General features: G+C 31.2%; 1 protein-coding gene across 1 annotated transcript in view; it reads right to left on the bottom strand.

Annotated features, from left to right (window-relative positions):
* Positions 1–21,127, bottom strand: part of LOC121127571 (BICD family-like cargo adapter 1) — a 65,019-nt gene extending 43,892 nt beyond the window's left edge. The window contains exon 1 of the mRNA XM_040722986.2: positions 20,508–21,127. Coding sequence (XP_040578920.1) covers positions 20,508–20,834 — 327 coding nt within the window. The 5' untranslated portion in view covers positions 20,835–21,127. The remainder of the gene's footprint in view (positions 1–20,507) is intronic.
* Positions 21,128–21,391: the final 264 nt, after the last annotated feature.

Consider the following 21,391-nt stretch of genomic DNA (forward strand, 5'->3'; position numbering starts at 1 on the left):
AATATATTATGTCAAACAATTTTTTGCCGATGTTTAGCGGAATAACATACATCCACTATATTATAATGTTATGGTACGTGTATATATGTCTGTAAAGTTGTTCAGAATTATAAGTTACGTACTTAAGGCTATGTTTATTTCTGATCAAACCAGATTCATAGGCTCTCGATCTGATTTTTTTTTATAAAACAAGATCGATTCCCCATGTCTCAATGTTATTTTTAAGGTATGGATCATAGATTCGAAAATGCACCGAAAAAATAAAAAACGAAAAAGGAAGAACGTACATATACAAAATACGAATTAAAAAAGGGAATTACGAAGAGGATCAGCGAGTTTGTCTTTGTACCCTATATAATTAAAATAATTTATGTGTGTGATGATAAAAATGCATTTATTTCACAAACGGAGACAGATACAGATTTTAGACATGCATAAAAGTTGTTCAGAATTCTGACTTGCGTACGTAAAATCATGTTGAATTCAGATCAGACCAAATTCCTTGGCCCTTGAGGGCATGTTTGATTTGTCGCTAGTATGTTGATTTTTTTCATAAAACCAGATTGATTTCCCGTATCTCAAAGTTTTTTTAAGGTCTAGGTAGTATATTTGAAAATGCACCAAAAAAATAAAAAATCCAAGAAACCAATTATGGAACAAATTGATAAAAGTGAGATGAGTGGATGACATATATTACATACAAATAAAAAAAGGGAATGATGTCTATGAGTACAGCAGAGGAAAAAGCGGGCAAGTGAGTTAATCTTAATATGTATCTTCAATCTTCATAATGGTTGAAGAAAGAACATGGCAAGATAGGAATGAAATGACAATATATAAATCACAAGGTCAAACATTTTAAAAAATTGCCTTATATTTACCAAAATAAGTATTTTCCCATGGTCAATTAAATGTCAATTGTATGATTTTCAAGAGTGTCTAAAGGGGGTGTAGACTTGATTATATTTACATCAAATGGACAAGATACCAGAAGGTTTTACAATATAAATTTACCTACTAAATAATTATACTTTATAGTAGATCGTTTTAGTTTAGAGTTTTAACATAAACCAGCTAAATATATATAACATCTTTTTAATTGGTTATCTTTAAGATAGCGTGCTTGTGTATACTAATGTATTAATAAAATAATTTAAAATAAAATTTGTAATACGGGTACATGCTAATATAACTATAATATTATATTGTAGTAGACTAGGATACACCTGTATTATATATTTAGTAACAAATTATTTTATTGTGCGATATCCTAAGAATTTGAAACTCGACAATCCACGGACAAACATGCATGAACTATCATCTAACAATTTTATAGAAATATTTAATTTCTACGAGAAACGTACTTTCCTCACTACTCCAAGGCATGATAGCCACTGACTGTATTTCCGAAAAAAACATTTGTATCTCGGCTGTGAAATGGAGCCACACTCACACCGACACAACTTCTAGACCCGAATTGCCATTATAAAAAGTGAAGTTATGTTTCTGCACTCTGTACATAAGAGTGAAATAAAAGTTTTAATACGATTCAAATGATTATCATCATATAGCACAGATTTGTCGATAATATTTTGTGCAAAACCATTGCTTTTGACCATGAAAAAACAAATAAATAAATCGAGGAATTGAAAGAAGGATATGATGGATTTTATTTTTTTAAATATATATAAAAAGTGCATATTATTTGTATCAAAAATAAAAAAAAAAAGTCATTATGGATATTATTACAATCTGTCGTTACATTTATTTGTTCCAAGGTAATCTGTAATTGACTATTTTAAAATATACACCTTTAATTTATATTTAATTACAGCCTTAAAAGCAGAGTAAAGTTTTTTTGTTTTTAATGTGCAGACATTATATGTAATTTGGATATTGATCAAACCATTTTATCAGCCTACATAATCATTATCACATTCAATTTGTCATTTTGTAAATAAAAAAAATGAGAGTCGTTAACAAATCAGAACACATGCTGATTATAATTTAATCTATTAGTGATACAACATGTACCCATGTAATGACGTCCAATTATCATCTACATACTACGAGATCAAATTGTTAGATCATAGGCAATGTTGCCAATTAAAATTTATTATGTTTCTATTACATTGGGGCTGAATAGGCCCTCGATGAGGGATTTGAATCTGTTCCACGTCCTGTATCTATTAAATGTAATAAAAAAAAAAGTACCAATTTTTAAAACACCCACTCCGGCACATTATTTTTATCAATATTATTGTGATGTACCTCGGTTTATTGATCAATTGAATTAGATTAAACATCTTACATGCATGAGAATAGTTTGACTTTGTTCTGTTTTTAGTGTATATTTATTTTTATTATAAACATTGGATCACTGACCACAGCGCTACCTCACAATTATTGAACAATAATTTCATTATTGGGAAGAATTGGTTCAGAATCGGAAAAATATCCACTGATTTGGACCATTTTTCCTGTTTCTTTCGGAAGAAAGGTTGCCTGATACAATAAAAGTTATGACGTTTGACATGTCGTGACCTAAATCTGAATATTTTGCAACATCTCATATAAAAATAAACTCAGAAAAAAGTCCTAAAATTAATTTAGTCTTCACAACCATGCAATCAATTATTATTCAATAGTTATTTGAAATGGATCACAGCTTATTTACAAGCGCTAATTATAATTCAACCAATCAACTTTCAGGACATTGATTAGGGAAAAAGAAGGAAGACAACCAAATACTATGTAAATTTTTGTGCTAGTGATAGTGTTGAATCGGTTCTAGGACTGAGTTCCTCATCATTATTTCTCTTTCAGTCTTTTTTACTTTTGGTCCGATCTCATTTATCCTTCAATGGTCCTTCTCAAAATTTAATGGTCTCTTCCCACGATCACATATAATCTTCTTACCAAGTATGATCAAAATCGATCCGAAACTTTTGCCGTAATCCTGGTGACTAATAAAACAACAAAAATTGGACAAAACATAAACTTCATTCAACTTTGTTCATGGAGGTAATAATGAATTATAGCTAGAACTATTATAATAATGGAGTATTTCACGTCCTGGCCAGATATTTCCTACTTTAAACTTCAGGTATTTTGTTTCTTTGAAAGAGGTTATGCTGAACAGCTGAAATTCCTTAGTCACTAACTACTTCATTACAGCTCTTGTTGTTACCATAAAAGACCGATGAAGGCAAATCTTTGGACACACACTTTTTATTAAGTCTGGACATATAGAACTGCAATGTTTCTAGTTTTTTAGATCGATCCATCACTACTTAGCGAGATAATGTGGTGTTGATAGCGGAGATCGATCCATAATGACGTCACTGGAGTAAAACTATATAGACGTTATTTAGGAATGATGCAGGGAACGGCATCTACGTCGGATGCGATAAATGACAGGACGGTTAAATCTCTAAATTAAATCCTTACAGGATGTAAGAACGAAATCCAGTGTTTTCGTTTTCCGGATTTTTCTGGCATATATGATGACTAAATTGCAAAATGTTATTATGCGCAATTTGGTAAAATATGCATATCAATGCTTTACTAAGTAGACAAAACACCATCACGGAGTGAAAACAAAAAAAAAATCTAGCCCTTTATATTATCAGACGAAAAATGCAGGAGCGCTGCCGTGATGATTTTGGTGAACAAGGATCTAGATATTAGCATTGCTGAGGTCTCATAGAAGGTAATAATGGACATGAGAACGGTTTTAGAGTTGAGAAATGCACTGGTGTTTAACCAAAGACCCCAAGGAACTCCAGGAACACTGCTACAACTGGATGACCAAGGATATTTAGCCCCCTAGCTCCCCTGATCTGATATTGAAAGATCGACAGAGGTCCTCAAACCATCAGGAAGCCCCTTATCGACACAGTCGTCCCTGAATACAAGAAATTAGATCGGGCTCTAGTTTGCAGCACCTCCGTGTGGTTCAGGGACCCAAACTGAGGCATTTATTGAGCCCAAAGAAGGCTAAATTGAGTGAGACATAGTCTTAATGAATGTATCTACTCCTCAGTTTTAGTTTTTGAATAAATCTTAAAAAATAAAGTGTTTTCATTCACTTTATCACTATTCGGCCATTCGTAATAGAGAGAAAAATAGTCCTTAGTATGCAAAAAAGAGATGATTGAGTGTGTATTCTGTGGATTATATAATGTGCCCCAAAATGCAATTCAAGTTACTAATTTTCCTTTCTTCTTTCAAATAATGATTACACTTTTTATTTATCAAACATTTAATAGAATTTTAATTATTATCTTCATGACAAATATTGTTATGTTTTTCCTTCATCTAAAAATGCATCTTATCATTTATTGGTTGCAACATCGTCACACCATATTTACAATCATTGCAAAAATACTGCAAAAATTATTCCATATTTTAAGAAAAAAAAAGAAGTCTATATTTGTGAAACAATTTATAATTAATCCATTTTTCCTACACTAGAAGATGAGGTCATCATACTAGTTAAAAAATACTAATGTTTAGGTATGTTAATCTTGCCATACTACTGCGGCTATTAGATGGAATGGTCTACTAAACATATGGAGAGAAATAACAACATGTAGGAAAATCATTTAATCTACCTTGGAAATATGAAACTCTGCGCAGTTGATATTACATAAGAATATAAGAAGATGACTCATTTATAATGCTGTAGTTTGATATTTTTTATGCAATACTATTTCTTTTTTACTTACTTTATAAATTGGTATGTAGAATAAACTTTCGGAGCGAGGTATAGAATACGAGAACTTAGTACTTACACGCATGTATGTGTAATTAGTAAGAGATTCACTATTCCCAAATGTACCTTCGTTTATAATTCAAAGTTAATGATGAATAATTAATTTTAATGTTATTCTGTAAAGTGTATTCAAAATACAACTACAAAGTAGCTAGGAATAAAATTTTCCTTGAGTGCTTGCATTTTTGGCCTCATATATACTTTCTTCCCCCAAGCTCTTTGATTGCCTCCAACATGGTGGACATGGTCACACTCCTCACAATGGGCCCAAGCGTTGTATACTAATATTGAAAGAAGGTATCTGTGTAAAGAAGGGACTAAGTATAGGGATTAGAACAGGAAAAACGGCTAATGGGTTTGCTCTTTTAAACAAAGTAACAGAGAATAGCGCCGCCGTCTGGCAGCAAAACGCAACAATTCCCGGAATCATAATATTATTTATTATCAAATACAGCTACTTTACTCATATAGAGGGCACTGTGATTTTTTTTAAACATCCCAAAGCAACAGGATGTCATACCACCGAGCAGATAATATATTTTTTTGATCATGCAATATTGAGTGTCTCCTCCAGAAAATCGTTGGGTCAGTGAGGTTCTTTCCTTTAGATACCTCAAAAGGCCTCATCCCTCTTTCAATTCCTGCCACCTCCTGGAGCTCTGGCCAATAACCCAGGAGGCAATTGGTCTTCAATTAGGGTAAGACATTGTACTAAAGCATTTTGAAGTAGGCCTCTGTGTTTGACAAAGCCGAGGGACATTCTATTCCCGTCACTGCAGATGACCCAAAAGACCATGATGGAGGCAGGATGTTTTCAACATCTTTTTTTACGAGATAGACACTGACCAAAGGCATTCCATCAATGTCTGCAATCTCCTTTGGGCCCTCTAGAGTTTGAAGGAGAGTGGCAATGATTTCTGATTTTGTTCTTTGTAATTCATTTTTACTAGCTATCGTAACGAAACTTGGCGAAAAGAAAGACAAAACACAGTACTCTATTTGAAAAAAAAAGTTGGCAGATGTAAATTAATATAAAAGGCATTTCAGTTTATTCCAGGGTTCCTGTATTATACATACTATGTTCTTCCATAGGTACCTATATCTAAAATGTAAATTAGTACGATATGTTACAAAGGTATACAATATGTATATCAATCTGGAATTATTTGACTTATTTTATGTATGTCACCCTACTAACTGCAGAAAAAAAAAACTTTCCCTTTAAACTTCCTTTTAATTCACAGAAATGGCTAAATATAACATAGAGGAACACAGAGAGTGTATTTTATACATAACTATTATAAGTAAGTAAAATGTTTTTACGCCAAATTGAAGGGCCTTTTTCTCATTCGTCATTATGCTCCTTCATGACGATGAAAACGAATGTTGTTCTCTCTCTATTTCTTTACTTCTTTAAATTGTAAAAGACTAATGTGTACAGTGTATTACAATGGAATCTGGCGCTTTTGATATCCCTACTTTAAAAATTGAACTAAAACAACCGTATCATAAATGTCTTAATGAAATGAAATAGTTGTGTTTATGTATATATTAATTGGCGGTAGTACTAGAATGATCGGGAGCTATTATGTGTTGATGAACATCTAAGATTTCCTCTAATAATATAAACTCTCCAAGAAATCATCATCGTTACTCTAAGTTTTTCATGAGCACACTTACACGTAGTTATACAAGACTCAATAATTTTGGTTCCTCAAGATTAAAAAATAAAGGTAACAGCTTGCTAGACTAGTATAAAACATTGTTTTGGTAGCCGACGACAAAAAAAACTTCACGCTAAAAAATACTTTGAACTGACAACCAAGTTATAAATCTATTATATCGATGATAAACCTAATCTAAAGTCACCTTCATATATTTATAAAGTGTTTTTGAATATGAGCTTCAGCTATAGATAAGTATAGAGTTGTTTAAATATGAGTTGACCTAAACACCTACAAAAATTTCATTAATTTTAACACACCTTATTTATACAGCACATTATTTTTTTCTTTTGCATATGATGAACGTGCTTGATTGTATTATTATTTCTTAGTATCAATTATCTACGCAGGTTGACATACACTCAAAAATTACTGCACATAATTTCAACATACAGAAAAACAAACTTTGCATTATTGATATATATTTATTTTAATTGTAAAAAAAGGTTAAGTCAAACAATAATATCTCATATCGAATTATAGGCATTCATAAACTTTTTAAAGTAGGCATTTATAAATTTTTAGTATTAACTTAACTTGGATATGTTAAGTTAATTAACTTTTAACTAAACAAGTTAACTATTGAAACAACGTTATTTTAACTTTAACTTAATTAGTCATTTTTTTTATCAAAATTAAGTTTTAAATTAACTTATTGATTTTGAAACTGCATTATCTTAGCTTTAAATTAACTTGATTAAGTTAATTAGTTAAAGTTAAATTTATATAATTATTCTCAGTTGAAATGCTAAAAAAATCTTTTCTGAAATAATCGTTTGTTTTCCGATAGTTTAGTTAAACACTGTGTCGAGACTATTTGTTTTTCAAACTTCAGACCTGGAGCTTCTACCTGAACGAGCCCCGAATATTTTTTTTCTTTCATTTTAAAATATAATATAATAAAAAACTTGCAAAACAAAATTCAAGTACATCTAATGAAAATGAAAGTCTACTTTGTAGTGTAGACAGTATATATGAGCTAACGAGGACTAAATGAACTACAGAGAAAAAATAACTTTTTAGATAATTTTAATATCAAATTATTAACACCTAAATATAATCATAATTATGATTGATATATTTATGTCTTTTCATGTCCAGCCCTAATTAATAGATAATAAAAATTTAAAAAAGTAAATAATTTTGTTATTCGTTTATATAATTTTTTTATACAAAATAATAATAATGAACTGGTATCGAAATCTTTCATAAAGATAGAATCTGAATCAACTGAAATTTTGATATCCGTATATCCCTAATTACAAGGCCTGTCCTGGATCGCTGGCAAATTTTCTATTCTTCCAAAATATCATTCACACATTACCCTTACAATTAAACTTAGACACTTTATTAATAACCTATGAACTTTTTTTGAAAAAGACACCAGACATGGGATAATATCAAAATATTTTCCTATCAATATTTTATAAATGACTAGATGTATTTCTGAAATCATTTTATTTATTTTGTCACAGTTGTTTTCTGCATATTCTTATGATCTTTGATTTTGACTATAAAATTTGATATTTGATTTTTTTTTTTCAAAAAATTTAAATTTTAAATTAATTTGAATTTTTTATCCTACAAATTTTATTTTATTTTTTCTAATTTTTGATCCAAAAAATTCAATTTTTCTAATTTTTTTCCAAAAAGTTTAATTTTCTTTGAATAACTTTGTATTTTTGAACTTTCTTTCCTCCCAACTGTTGTTGAATTAACATTCCTTTAATAGTAGGGTGTAAATCTTCCGAGGTTAATGATATTTAATTGGAGTTCAACCAATCAATGTTCGGAGCACTAATGAGAGGGAAGTCAACATAATATTAGTAAAATAGATGGCTTTCAAATGAATAGAGTGTACATTTTTGTTTGTGGATAACACCATGATGACGGTATATGTAGGTATTAGTGTTGAGATTAAGACCAAGGCCTATTTTTTTCCATTTGGAATTAAAGGATTTTTTGTAGATGGATTTAGTAATCTAACATTTATGTCTAGCTCCTAGTCTCACACTGTAGTGGTTAGAATCTATGGAACGATTTTCTCACCTATACTGATTTACAAATATGATTTATAACACATTTAATTTCATATAACGTTATTGTGCAGATGTTCACATCTTGGAAACAAAGCATTATGATTTATTCAATTTGTACTCATTCGCAAGTAATAAGAGGCTGGACACGCCGGACCACAGATTAACAGTTCTTGACAGTGAAAGTCCGTTACATGGTCTGATATAATGGCAGCTTGGAGCAAATCCTAATGGACTTCTTGATTTTGTAGGAAGTTCGGATAGAGAGGCCACCAACAGTATCTGCAGCTTTCTGGTGCCTGACACTGGCATGGAGGAGATCACACGTGGGTTGGCTTTTTTAGTTGCCCACACATGCCCAGCTGTCGTTTGGTTGCTTAATGAAACCTTTTAATCAGAAATAAAAAGGATAAAGCCGGACCAATTTTTTCTTTAGAGCCGACCTAGACTCATTTTTTCTAGGTTACCGGTCCAAAATGATCTTCTTAAAAGGATCAAATTAAATTGTTTGGTCTACTACGAATCACAACGGTCTCAGACCGGTCTATGATTTTCAGACCCCACCCCAACACTAGTAGGGTTTATAATTATATTCTATTGTATAATCATGAACCTATCAATTCTCTCATTGTAGAAAACGATTATCTGTAAGAGACTCCCTTGATCAATTCTTACTTTATTCAAATTAAAACACTTTTATAATATATATAATTTTTTCCCTCCAAAATAAGATCACAAAAATCTAAAAAAATCTGATGATATCTACATACATTATGTATGTAGGTATGTAGATTGAAGATGTGTGAGACCTTTTGGTATATGTATTCTAGTCGTACTGAGTGAAGGAGTAAGGAAATATTAAGACTGTATGCTACTAAAAGAGGCAAATCCTCTCAAGAAAGTGAAATCTACATATACAACACAACACATATATTTTATAATATGAAGATCATACGAACCGACTGTATCTGCCTATGTAAGTAAAGTATATGAAAATAAAAATATATATTCAAGGTAAAAATCCATTGTTTAAAAAAAAAGACAACGAAAAATTAATTTTATTTAAAAAGTTACGAATATATTTTACCACAAAAAATAATGAATTCTATTACTACTGCCATAACTTTATTAAAAATGATGAAGAGAGGCTTTTTGTTAGTCCCCTTGTGGGCACTACTGGGACTTTATCTACCGTAAAACCTACACAATGTAGCGGTCAATTATATAAGTACAGTGTGGATATAAAAAGAATCCGTTTTTATAATTTAAAAATTAGCCTGCATCACTCATTGATAAATATAAATATTAATTAAATTACATAAAAGAAGGGTATATTGTATAAGTTTGCCCGCTCGTCATACTATTTCTTGCTATATAGAAAATGGAGACAGCGACAGAGGATAGTTGAAATTCAATCCTCCCAACCTTTTAATAATAAGGATCTAACTTTGAAAAGTGATAAAATATTATTGGAGTAGGGGAAGAGGATCTCGACTCAATTGATCACAAGTGCTCACATAAGTTTTCACTTAGGATTAGAGATATGACGGTTTTAAACCCAGATACGAAGTACCCGAGTACAGATTATGTGAACTTGTAATATCCAAAAAGATCTGAGACCCAAACGGTCTTCCGACACTTGAACTTTTACGAGTCATATAAGAGATCCGAGGGATTTTCCACATTTTCAAAAGCTAATACAAGAATTGTTTAAAACATAATCCTAGTTGTACCGAAAATATTTTGTCCATATCGAGCATATATTTGTTTATCTTGATTAGTGAACAGAGCGACATCTATAGAAAAAGTTGCATCGTGTGATGATTCCACACGTTGTTAACTTTATTGTATCACACAACTCCCTCCCCCAAAAAAAGACACAAAAAGATTTAAAAATCAGTTGATTTGTAGCCAATTTTTTCAAATATGGAACAATTGCTCAATGATTGTTAATAATTGTTCATTGTTTAAAAGGAAATAATTATAATTCAACTAATCAACGTTCAAAGCACTTAAAGAGAGAAAAAAAAACCACAAAATATATTGTATATTTTTGTGTTATGGAGGTCACGCCATGCACAAAAACACTAAAATGTGCATAGTATTTTGTTGTAAACTGTCGAGGCTTTTTTTTTTCTTTCTTTAATCAGTGTTCTTAACATTTATTGGTTGGATACGAATTATTTCTTAACTAGCTGTATCAAATATTATTCAATAATAATTCTATAGTTGGAAGAATTGAGCAACTACGAACTGATTTTGGGCCTTTTGTTTTGTTTCTTTTCGGAGGATAGATTTCAAGGTACATTAATAGTAATAACGTCCCCAATATTATCACAAAAATTTGTTCCTTCGGTGCCCGTAATTAGTATAAATGTAAATTTAATCTTAATCCTATTTAAATTAAGTGTGAAAACTGGATAAAATGCTTAAAAATTCGAAATAAGTTTCTGCCTTATTTTAGTTTTGGGTCTGGATCCGAAAGTTGGGGTACAAAAAAAAAATCCCCAAGTATTTAGGTCTAAACATCCGAACCGACACGGATCCAAGAAAATGTGGATAGGACCGAACTTTCAGTAGGATTAGACCATCAAAATAGTTTGTACGTTATATTTCTATTTATGTATGTTGATCATAATTTTATATTGTAGAAGTTAATGGATTTGATGACTTATAAGTTCTTCTTCATGATACATATTACGTTCATCCTGTATTTATACTTTAATGGTAGATACAAGAAAAAGTTGTAGTGATTTACTTAATGTGATTTGATCTCCTCCGACCTCTTCCTTTAGTCCACAGATCGACTCCAAGTCCTTTCTTCATCCTAGAATACTTTATAGGAGACAAACTCACAACTTCATTCAACTAATGAGACCTTCCATTTACTTTAATGATCCTTCAAAGTGCTAATTGTCCGAACATCTGGAAAAAGTCAAGTTCGCTTTTCTCCTAATCCAATAATGTATTTTTCGATTTGCTAAGGTATATCCTTATTTTTAAAAGTTTCCAATAATTGAATTTCAACTATCCACCATTGCTGTCTCTCATTGCAAGATAGAAAAAGAAGGTATGACCTGTAGGGAAACTTATACAATGAACCTTAATAACGTTTGGAGTTTATCCATAATTTAATTTAATCTGAAAAATTTGAGACATCACCTACTGCACATTTTTCGAGACGAGTGTGAAAACTCGTGAAAAGTGAAAAAAAAAATCACAATTTTTTTTTTTTTTTCATAAGTGTTCTTCACCAATTTTTTTTTTTTTTTTTACAATATTTTTTTTTTCAGAAAGAAAAATTTTGTGAAAGCCAAAATATATCCCAACGGATATATTTTGGCTCAATTTCGCCAAATTCCATGATTATGGAGTCATTGAATGTATTAACAATTGAATGTCGGACGTGATAAGCCCTCCTTTCGGATACGACCCAGAAATAAAAACCGAACGGATGAAGGTCTTGTGATGAGGGAGCCGCATCTCATTTACCCAACTTTTTTTAATTGTTCAGAGCACAATTTTAGAGATTTTTTGTAAGTGTGACAAGAAGCACCATCTTCTTGTAAATCATATGCTCCATTGGTATATGAGGTGTTAATCCAGGGGCTAACAACGTCCTGGAACACCTGGATGTAGGCATTAGAGTCAATTCTTGGCTCATTGACAGTGTAAAAGGGCATGACTCTGCCATCTGATGCGATTATACCAAAAACCATAGCTGTTGCTTGGATGAGTCCTTCCAATTCTTTAATTCACCTAGCAATCCTCCTGTTTAAGAGTCAGAGTGTCAGATAGACCCATATTGGCGTAGAGTAAACCAACAATTCCTTGTTTTTGTAATTGTTGCTTTGACATATTTAGATCTACTGCCTCGAGTTACATATCTTTTGAAAGCTTGGAGTCTAAGTTTTCTAATAATGCCATTAAATGGGAGAGTAAAAGACTAATTACTTAATCCGGAAATCGTTTTCTAGTGACACTATATGTTGATATATATTGACAATATCACAAATCCTAAAGAGTTATCTGTCCTTATTAATAAATAAGTTATAACCTCATCTAGGAAGTACTTAAAAGAACAAAAAAATAAAATTACATTTAATAGATCAATCGTGTATCATCCTGTAAAAGGATAGAAGGCACTCACTAGCTATAAAAGCTCGTATTTCCTTCTCAAATCCCTACGATTAAACTCTATGACTTATATGTATATATATTTTTGTTTAAATGTAAATACATTACTTCCTGTTATTTGCTATGGTGCAAAGAATGGTTGATTGTTATTTTGGTATAAGAGAGAGTCGAATATCTGAGTGTCTCACTTTGAAATTTGGATTTAAAATGCCGGAAATCCTTTCAAAATTGACCTATATTTTACTTTTATATCTAACATGGTTCATTCATACAAATTGAAAATTCCTTCTTTTTTTTTTTTAGGTTATTTTTTTATCCTATTCCATGTAAAACGTTTTTATTGACTTCATTTCTAAATATATCTACAATGAAATTGGATCAACATAATTAGGTATTTAAAACATTTTCTCAATAATTAATTTATGTAAAATTGACCTACATAAAACACATATAATGGGCGGATAAAATAGGATATCCCACCAATAGTTGATCCAGCGTGAAAACATACTGACGGGCAAAACATTAAAAAAATGACTTTTTGGGGGTTATGATGGATGAAGTTATTTGATTCTGCCAATATACCTGGAGTTGCATAAATACGCAGACTAATTTTTAAACACTTATATTTAGTGGTTCTGTGACAGGAAATAAAAAACTCCAGTACAAGTAACTTGGTAAATCTTTTGGCTTTGTTTTTGTTTTTCTTACTCGCATCAAACAAAGTCGTTTACGATGAATGATGAGGCAAAATCAGACTAAAATCATAGGCCTACTTGGAGATTTTGAAGGACAAGGTCCTTCCATATGCCCTCAAGATCTCTAATAGGCCCCTTTATCTTCCAGCAGGATGGAGTACCTGCCCATACCTCTGGAATGACTCAGGATTGGCTCGCTGCCAACATGCCATTTTGGAACAAAAACATTTGGCCACCTCAATCACCTGATTTGAATCCCCTTGACTACAATGTATGGTTGCAAATTGAGAAGAAGGCCTGTGCTACCCGCCACCCGAATTTGGACTCATTGAAGGCCAGTGTCAATGAGCAATGGGCAGCCATGAACACCATTACATCATCAATGTGTGCAAGGCCTTCCGCGGGCGCTTGAAGGGTGTCATAGCAGCTGATGGCGGTTATATTCAGTAATTATATTAAATTTTATACCAGAATCAATTCTCTATTATTATTTCATTCTCAAAAAAAATACGTCATACGAATTTTATGACACATTTAATTATTTGCCACAAATTGTCTGCGTATTTATGCAACTACCGGTATGTATATATTTATTTTTTTTCAATATTTTTCCATTTTATAGACAAGCAACAATATGCTAAAACTAATTTTCTATCAATTTATAATCTATTCAGTGTGAATCTATGTTATGTGGCTTTAACAATCCCATCTGCAATGAAGGATTGCAATCATTCAGAGAAATTGTAACTATTTTCAAGGGTGTCCGTAGGATTTTATTGGAGGGGGGATTTTAAAAATTCAAAACCAATAGCAATTGGGAAAAATTAATTTTTTTGGAAATAAATTTCTAAAATAGAACTTTAATTTTTTTTAAATTTTTTTTTTTCAAAAACCCACATTTTTTCACGAAAAACTAAATTTTTGTAATTAAATTTTAAAAAACAAATATTAAATTTTGTGTACTGCCGTATAATTTGGCCGCGTAACGAAAACAAATTCTATTAAAAAGAAAAAAAATATTTATTATATTTTTTTTTTTGGGGGGCCCCTCCAGTCCACCTCTTTTGGACGCCTCTGATTTTACACTGCTATTTGCTGCAATCCATATTATTAGCTTATAAAGAATATGATTCTAACAACATTTTATTTCAATAGCTGCAAGTACTAGTACACAACAGCATTTTTAGTAAGCTGTATCATCTCTAAGTGCAGTAAAATAGTTAGGTATACTAGCACGAAATACATATTAAAAAGATTCTTTTTATGCTAAAATTCTAAATTATAACAATTTACCATAAACTATAATTATACAATAGGTAAATTTCTATTGTAAAACCTTCTTGTATAAAACATTTATGTTTTTTTTCTGCCCATTTGATGTATATATAATCAAAACTACACCCCTTTTTAACACTCTTCAATTGCAACATATTTTACCACTGATACCCACTGATTTTAGTAAATACAAAGCAATTTTTTAAATGTTTGCCTATTTGATTTATTTATCGTCTTGCCATTGCCATTCGTACAATAATTCGTTTTTTGGATTTTCCATTTTTTTTGTTGCATTTTCGAATTGACAACTCATGATTTTAAAAAAACTTTGAGACACAGGGAATCGATTTTGTTTTATTAAAAAAAAATCAATTTATTAACTAAAAATTTAACTTATGCTCAAAACCCCAGGAATCTGGTCTGACCATAGGTGCGTTATTCAAAAGTATGTATCTGTCTCCGTTTTTTAAACAAATGTACTTTATAATTGTTTTCTAAGCGTCCCGTACATCACCCCCTTAAGTTATTTTAATACTATGTAGGATATCATTAAAATATAAACTTTATTATGTAAGCCAAATTTTTAGGCTGAATTGAGGATATTTAAGCATAAAAATGTACTATCTGGTACATACATTTTATAATAGACATAAATAAATTTTAAAAAAACTTAGAATCTAGTGACTAAGCAATGCTAAGGATGATAGCTAAATTGGAGTTTATTATCTACAATATTGGGAGGGATATAGTGATTCAAGCTTTGAAAGTTAGCTATATCAGAGTTGTCCCTATAATTATTTTCTTCTTCTTTTTTTTGTTTTTTTTTTTACAATTTGTGTCGGTTTTTTGTGAGAAAAAATGAAATGACTTCTTCATCTTCAGAGCTACTACCTACCATCATTATAGTCTTTAAGAGAGAACAATACTGTATATATAATAATCACTAGTGTATGAAAGACGAAGATTAATACTTAAGATTTGTTTTAGAGTTATTAGTGTAAGGCCTTGTTGTACTTATTAAAAGTCGAATTGAGGATCCATATTGTCCTAATTCCTGCCTATATCATTGCTAATTACGGAGTGGGGTATGGGTGAATTTCTTTCATATCATGGCTGAAAGCAGCTATGAGAGGAAAAGTCATAACAACATTTTTCAAATTATCTGGATAATAGGCCTTATTTTTGATAAATGATGATATGGATTATATAATGTCATTATGAAATCGTTGTGATCATCACCTGCTAGCAATTAACCTTTTGTTAATGATTTTATGGTATGTTCACATCATCTACCTATGTAGTGTAAAACGGTGCATTGTCTACTCTGGTTTTACATATTTTATGTCGCCTGCTAGAATTCAACCACATCACACCAAAATAACTGGACTACATATTACCTACATAGTAATCTTTTATCAGTTTGACAAATGAGTTAAATGTCAATCAAATCAACATTACACATTCTACTACTCTACGAACATGAGCATTGTCATCTTCATCAGCCATATTCAAATTGGAATTTTATTCTTGATGCCTGGATACTAATGGCCTTGATATTTAGTAATAGAATAATTTCATGGCCTTCAACACATCGTATGGATATATGAAGTAGACATATGCATCCTTGTATAGTATAAATATACATGGTGTGTACGAAAAATGTCCGATATGGTGAACTCATTTCAAATTTCAAATAACGAAATTTATCCAATATACGAGCATAATATTAGTCTTTTTTTGGTATTATCTAGTGATGGGCCGATTCCAAAAGAAACCCTGATGCCAATTCCGATGCGGTTCTAGTTAAAATTCCGATGTCCATTCCGATACCAATTCTCTAATATTTCAAATAATAGTTTAAAAATACCATTTTGCTATCAGGGGGGTCCAAGGTATCATATTTTAGAGGGGGTTTGGTTTTTGGAATTTCTTTGGAAAAAAGTGAAAAAATTAAAACTTCTGTTTTGTAAAATTTGAAAAAAAAATTCTAATATGAAATTTTTTGAAAAAAAATTTAAAAATATAATCTAATTCTGAATAAAAGTTTCAAAAGTTTATAACGCTTGACAAAACAATTTCAGAAAACTATGTCTATTCTCAAAAAAAATTCCAAAATCCACACTTATTCATTAAAAATTAAAAAATTTGTAGAAAAATTTCCGAAATCCGCAAGGGTTCATAAAAAATAAAAATTTTAAAAATCTCCAGCTGTTCTCAAAAAAGTTTAAAAAATAGAATTCCTATTATTTGATATTTATTATATCCATGATATTTTTGGGACTCCAAGGTCATTAAAAGGCTATGTTCCACAAAAAGAATACCTCTTTTCCCTTCTTTCTGTCCTTTCTGTTTCCTTCTTTCTTTCTTTTCTATCTGTCTATATATATATATATATTTTACTTTATCCATCCCCTCATGTATTCTGCTTATATCTCTTTCTACATCTCCTTCTCTATCCCTTTCTTCCAACATCGTTCCTTGTTTCTACTCAGCCCTACAACGTGGGCACCCTCTGCTATTCATTACATTCTCCAATAGCTTTTATTAAACCATAGGCTATGGCCCTAAATCTCCAACATACTGAGCGCATTGTTGATAAACAAACTATTTACTTAAAAGTCATATCACTATTAAATTTGAAAGACAATAGCATAATCAATTATACTATAACTTCCAATAGCATCGGTTCTGGGCCTAAATTTTGTACAAGCATTAAATATTTTTTGAATATTTGATCAACTCCTTGATAATTTTTTGTCAATTTGTGAAATCGCCATATAGAGTCCGTATCAGGTAGAAGTATCTTGCCATTGGTCTTTTGAACGAAATCTGCGCCAAACAAATTTATTTCTTCGCTGCTCACTGATTTTCATTCATTCAATTTTTATCAAACACTTGAAAAGGAAGCTTCATTGATTGGGAATACAAATTTGTCTACAGATTTTGGGGTATATTTTAGTATTTTTTTTTGTTTTTGTTGTTAAATATTAAACAATTTTTTGAACAACACCCGATATATACATTCATTTAAAAGTTTAGATGTATGTACAAGTTGCAACTTGTATGAGAAAATTGAGCAAGATACAATTGATTCGTCTGAAAATGGATTATTTAATAAGAACATTGGTCCTTCTTATTACCAACTATACATTGATATTATCATTTCAAATAAGTAATAAACCGCTGGAGATTTGAACTTGAGTATGTTCTATAAAATACTCTTATTTTTAAGTAATGTTTTATTAAAATAGTCTGTAATTACAGCATTAACATATGAATCCATGGAAGGTTCAATTATTGTATCCACCGTACTGTAAGTACTCCATTTAAAATTAATCATCTCATTTTTTGGTTGGAACTTGTACAGTTTGCTTATCCAAGTTGCAACTTGTGCAAAATGTACTTATCGAATATATTATCCAGACTGGGAAAAAATGCTGGTTATGATTTAAGAAACATACTAAAACTACTGTTGTGTGTTTTTTTAAAGAAATAAATAACTGAAAGTGTGTGATTACTTATGAATTGAAAAGAATAAATCAATAATATATAGGTTTTGTCTCTAAGACTTCCTCTAAATGACCTTTAATTTATTTTGAAGGTCAAACAAATTTTGAGATTTGTAGAAAAAGTTAATTTGAATATTTTATTCTTCTATATATATATGTAGTTGTATATACATGTATGTATTTTTCTTTTTGTGGTAGACAAACAAAACGTAGAAAATATGTTGATCACTGAAGACTCTAGGTAATTAAGTATTATGAAGATTGTAAAAACATTTTTATTTTTATAGTATAAAAAGGAAAAACTCAAAGTCATATCAACAATCCCTTCGCGTTTGTAGTTTGTCAATGTTTAAATATTAAAAGTAGAGCATATTTATGTTTGTACAAATTGGAAGGGAAAACATATATTACTGAATTACTTTAAAGGCTGTCTAAAAGACATGATTTTAAGAGTCACATAGAAATATTTATTGTATCTCTTAACCCTTCCTCCTAAAAAGAAGGAGGAATGTATTATTTTTCACAACTATTGAAAAATTATCACGATGCGACCTTTGTTGTTTATCAAAACCTTTCCCCCTCCAAAAAGAAACATCTGGAGAAAAAAGCCCCAAAACCAGTTGGTAGCAGTTAGCCAATGTATTCCAACTGTGGAAATATTATTTTTTGATAGTTTAACAAGAGGTAATTCGAAGGTTTCAACCAATCATACTGTAGAACACTGATAAGTAGTGTTGTGTTGTTCCTTATTTAGATTGGAAGACTCCAGTTCCGTTCATTTCAGTCCAGCACATCAATCATAAAACTGATAAAGTGCTGTCCTTGATGGCGTTACACGACTTTAATTCTTCTTCTTATAGTCAGTTCTAGTAATTACAATCCGAAGGACCAGTAATTAAACTGGACTGGAGTAAATAAATAATGTTTTTATGTAAGTGATGTAATTTTGTGTCACTGCAATAAATAATTTGAGTTCAACGAATCAAATCTTCTAGTCAGTGATGCTAAGCGGTAGCATTTTGTAGCTCGTTTGGTTTTATTTTTTTGTTAGTATTTTTTGGGAGTTGACAACCTGAGGAATGAATTTTCTTTTCCTACGCTACTATCATTATTATTTAATTACCGAAGAGTGAACTTCCTTTTCTACTACATACAAGCTATAATTGATATATTCTAAATTGGATTGAACATTGTGCCTGCTCATAAAAGACGGAGAGTAACACTGAGGATTTTTTACGGAGTTGTAATTTTATGTCTTTGTAAGGCTCCGAGTCGAATTGAGGATTAACATCTGAGTCATTCTTGTCAATTTCCTTGTTTATTTACTTAACCCCCTCGTCACAGCTGATTGTAGCACATCTAATGAAACGTTATGATAACTAAACTGCTCCTCTCCCAAAACCTCTTCAAATTTTCCAGATGGCAATTATTGAAACAGATGACAACTAAGCTGCCCTTCTCATAAACACTCATCAAATTGTACAGATTACCCTGTAGATTTTCGTTTTCTTTTTAATACCTAAAATGCTAGCGATTAGCATCCCTGCTTATAACAAGGAGCAAGGATATCATTGATCAATAGCTGTTTGTAAATAGGAAGGAATTGTTCATATTTTGGGGATATGGCTGTGGTATGATGTAACGTTATATAAAAACGAAATTTCTTTTAATTTTCCTTATTAAAGTAATAGGACTTTCAATGTCTAGAGATATTTTTTATACATATACTTCTTTTTTTTTCTTTTTATTTAACGCCATGTTCATTCAGTAATTCACCTTTATCATCATGAACCTCAAGACACGCAAGTCTAACTGTGGTAAAAGGTACTGACATTTATTACATAGCCTCAATGTACAAAATATATATCATTATAATTTATTTATCCTCTTAGTAGTGACTTTTCCCTCCTTGTCAATGTGTTATTTTTAAGTCAATTACACCTGGGAAAAAGTAGCTTAAGCGTATGCAAAGTTTAAGTACAGATACTAATAGTAACTTTAAGTATCGAGGTCTGGAGAGAAGGATCATATGATTTATGACAAAGGCTCTGCACTCCTTTGGTATTTATTGTTGTAGAGAAATGTAGAATAAAATGAACTAATAAATTCATTGAAGTGAATCGTGGGGAATATATCAAAATGAAACAAGAGATAAAAAAAATAAAATAAAAACGCTCTTTGTTCCCAAACGAACATTATTTTGTTCGTTCTCTAGACATAACACATTATACGAACATTCTTCATTACTATCAACATCATCGTGATCACGATTATTGTTCCATTACTCTCTCCCCTACATATTTAATGAGCGGAAGGATATTCTTACAAAGCCAGGATAGGATGTGTAGTCTTACCTCAAGTCGAAGAGAGTACTCCTCCGTCATTTTTTCATTTTGTTGAATCATTTCTGCATTTTTCTCTAGGAGAGCCTTTCCCAACTCTGCTGCCAGAACCAAATCCCTGTCCTTTTGTGCGACGGCTCTTCGTCCGTAGCTCTCCTCTTCTTCATCTTCTTCGTCCTCTTCATCTTCGTCTTCTAAACTCTTTCCGCTAGAGACGATTCCATTGTTGCGACTCGCCAGGAGGCGATCCAGAAAAATCCTTTTCATTTCATCCTCAGAGCGATGATGGATCCCGGATTTTGAAAAAGAGGAAGGTGACATGGCGGATATTCGATTCATTTAAATGGCATTCTATCAATTTCCTTAAGGAATTGCACTAATCAACCCCACTTATGTCCCTTTAAAGTTTGATTGGTAACTATGACAACGAGTTTAGAAAGCTTTTGAAGAGGAGAAAACTTACTCAAACACTCTCACAAAGGCTCTATCAATAGTACACTTTTAAAGCCTTTTAATAGTATATCAATAACAAAATGGTACTTGTGGTTCAAGGAAGAATGATGATTATTAAGTATCAGGAATCCAAGTCCCTCCTCACTTGATTCTTAAAAAGTCATACAAAAACTAATTGTATGTAGTTTGAACAAATAAACGCACGCCATAATTTTTTTACTGTTTTTCGACTCACCCGCCCGCCCGCTCGCCCTTCCTCTCTCTCTTTCCTTCCTTCCTATCACAATGAAGAGGGAACATGCCGTAACTCAGTTGGAGTTAACTTCCGCTGAAGCCAAAGAAATGAAAATCTTACAATGAAATTGCCAAAAAAACATTATTTTTTTTTAATTAGCAAAGTTGTTAAGTAATATAAGACATAATTTCATATTACCTTGATCCTA

The sequence above is a fragment of the Lepeophtheirus salmonis genome, chromosome 13, assembly GCF_016086655.4.
Source record: "Lepeophtheirus salmonis chromosome 13, UVic_Lsal_1.4, whole genome shotgun sequence".
NCBI classification, from domain to species: Eukaryota; Metazoa; Arthropoda; class Copepoda; order Siphonostomatoida; family Caligidae; genus Lepeophtheirus; species Lepeophtheirus salmonis.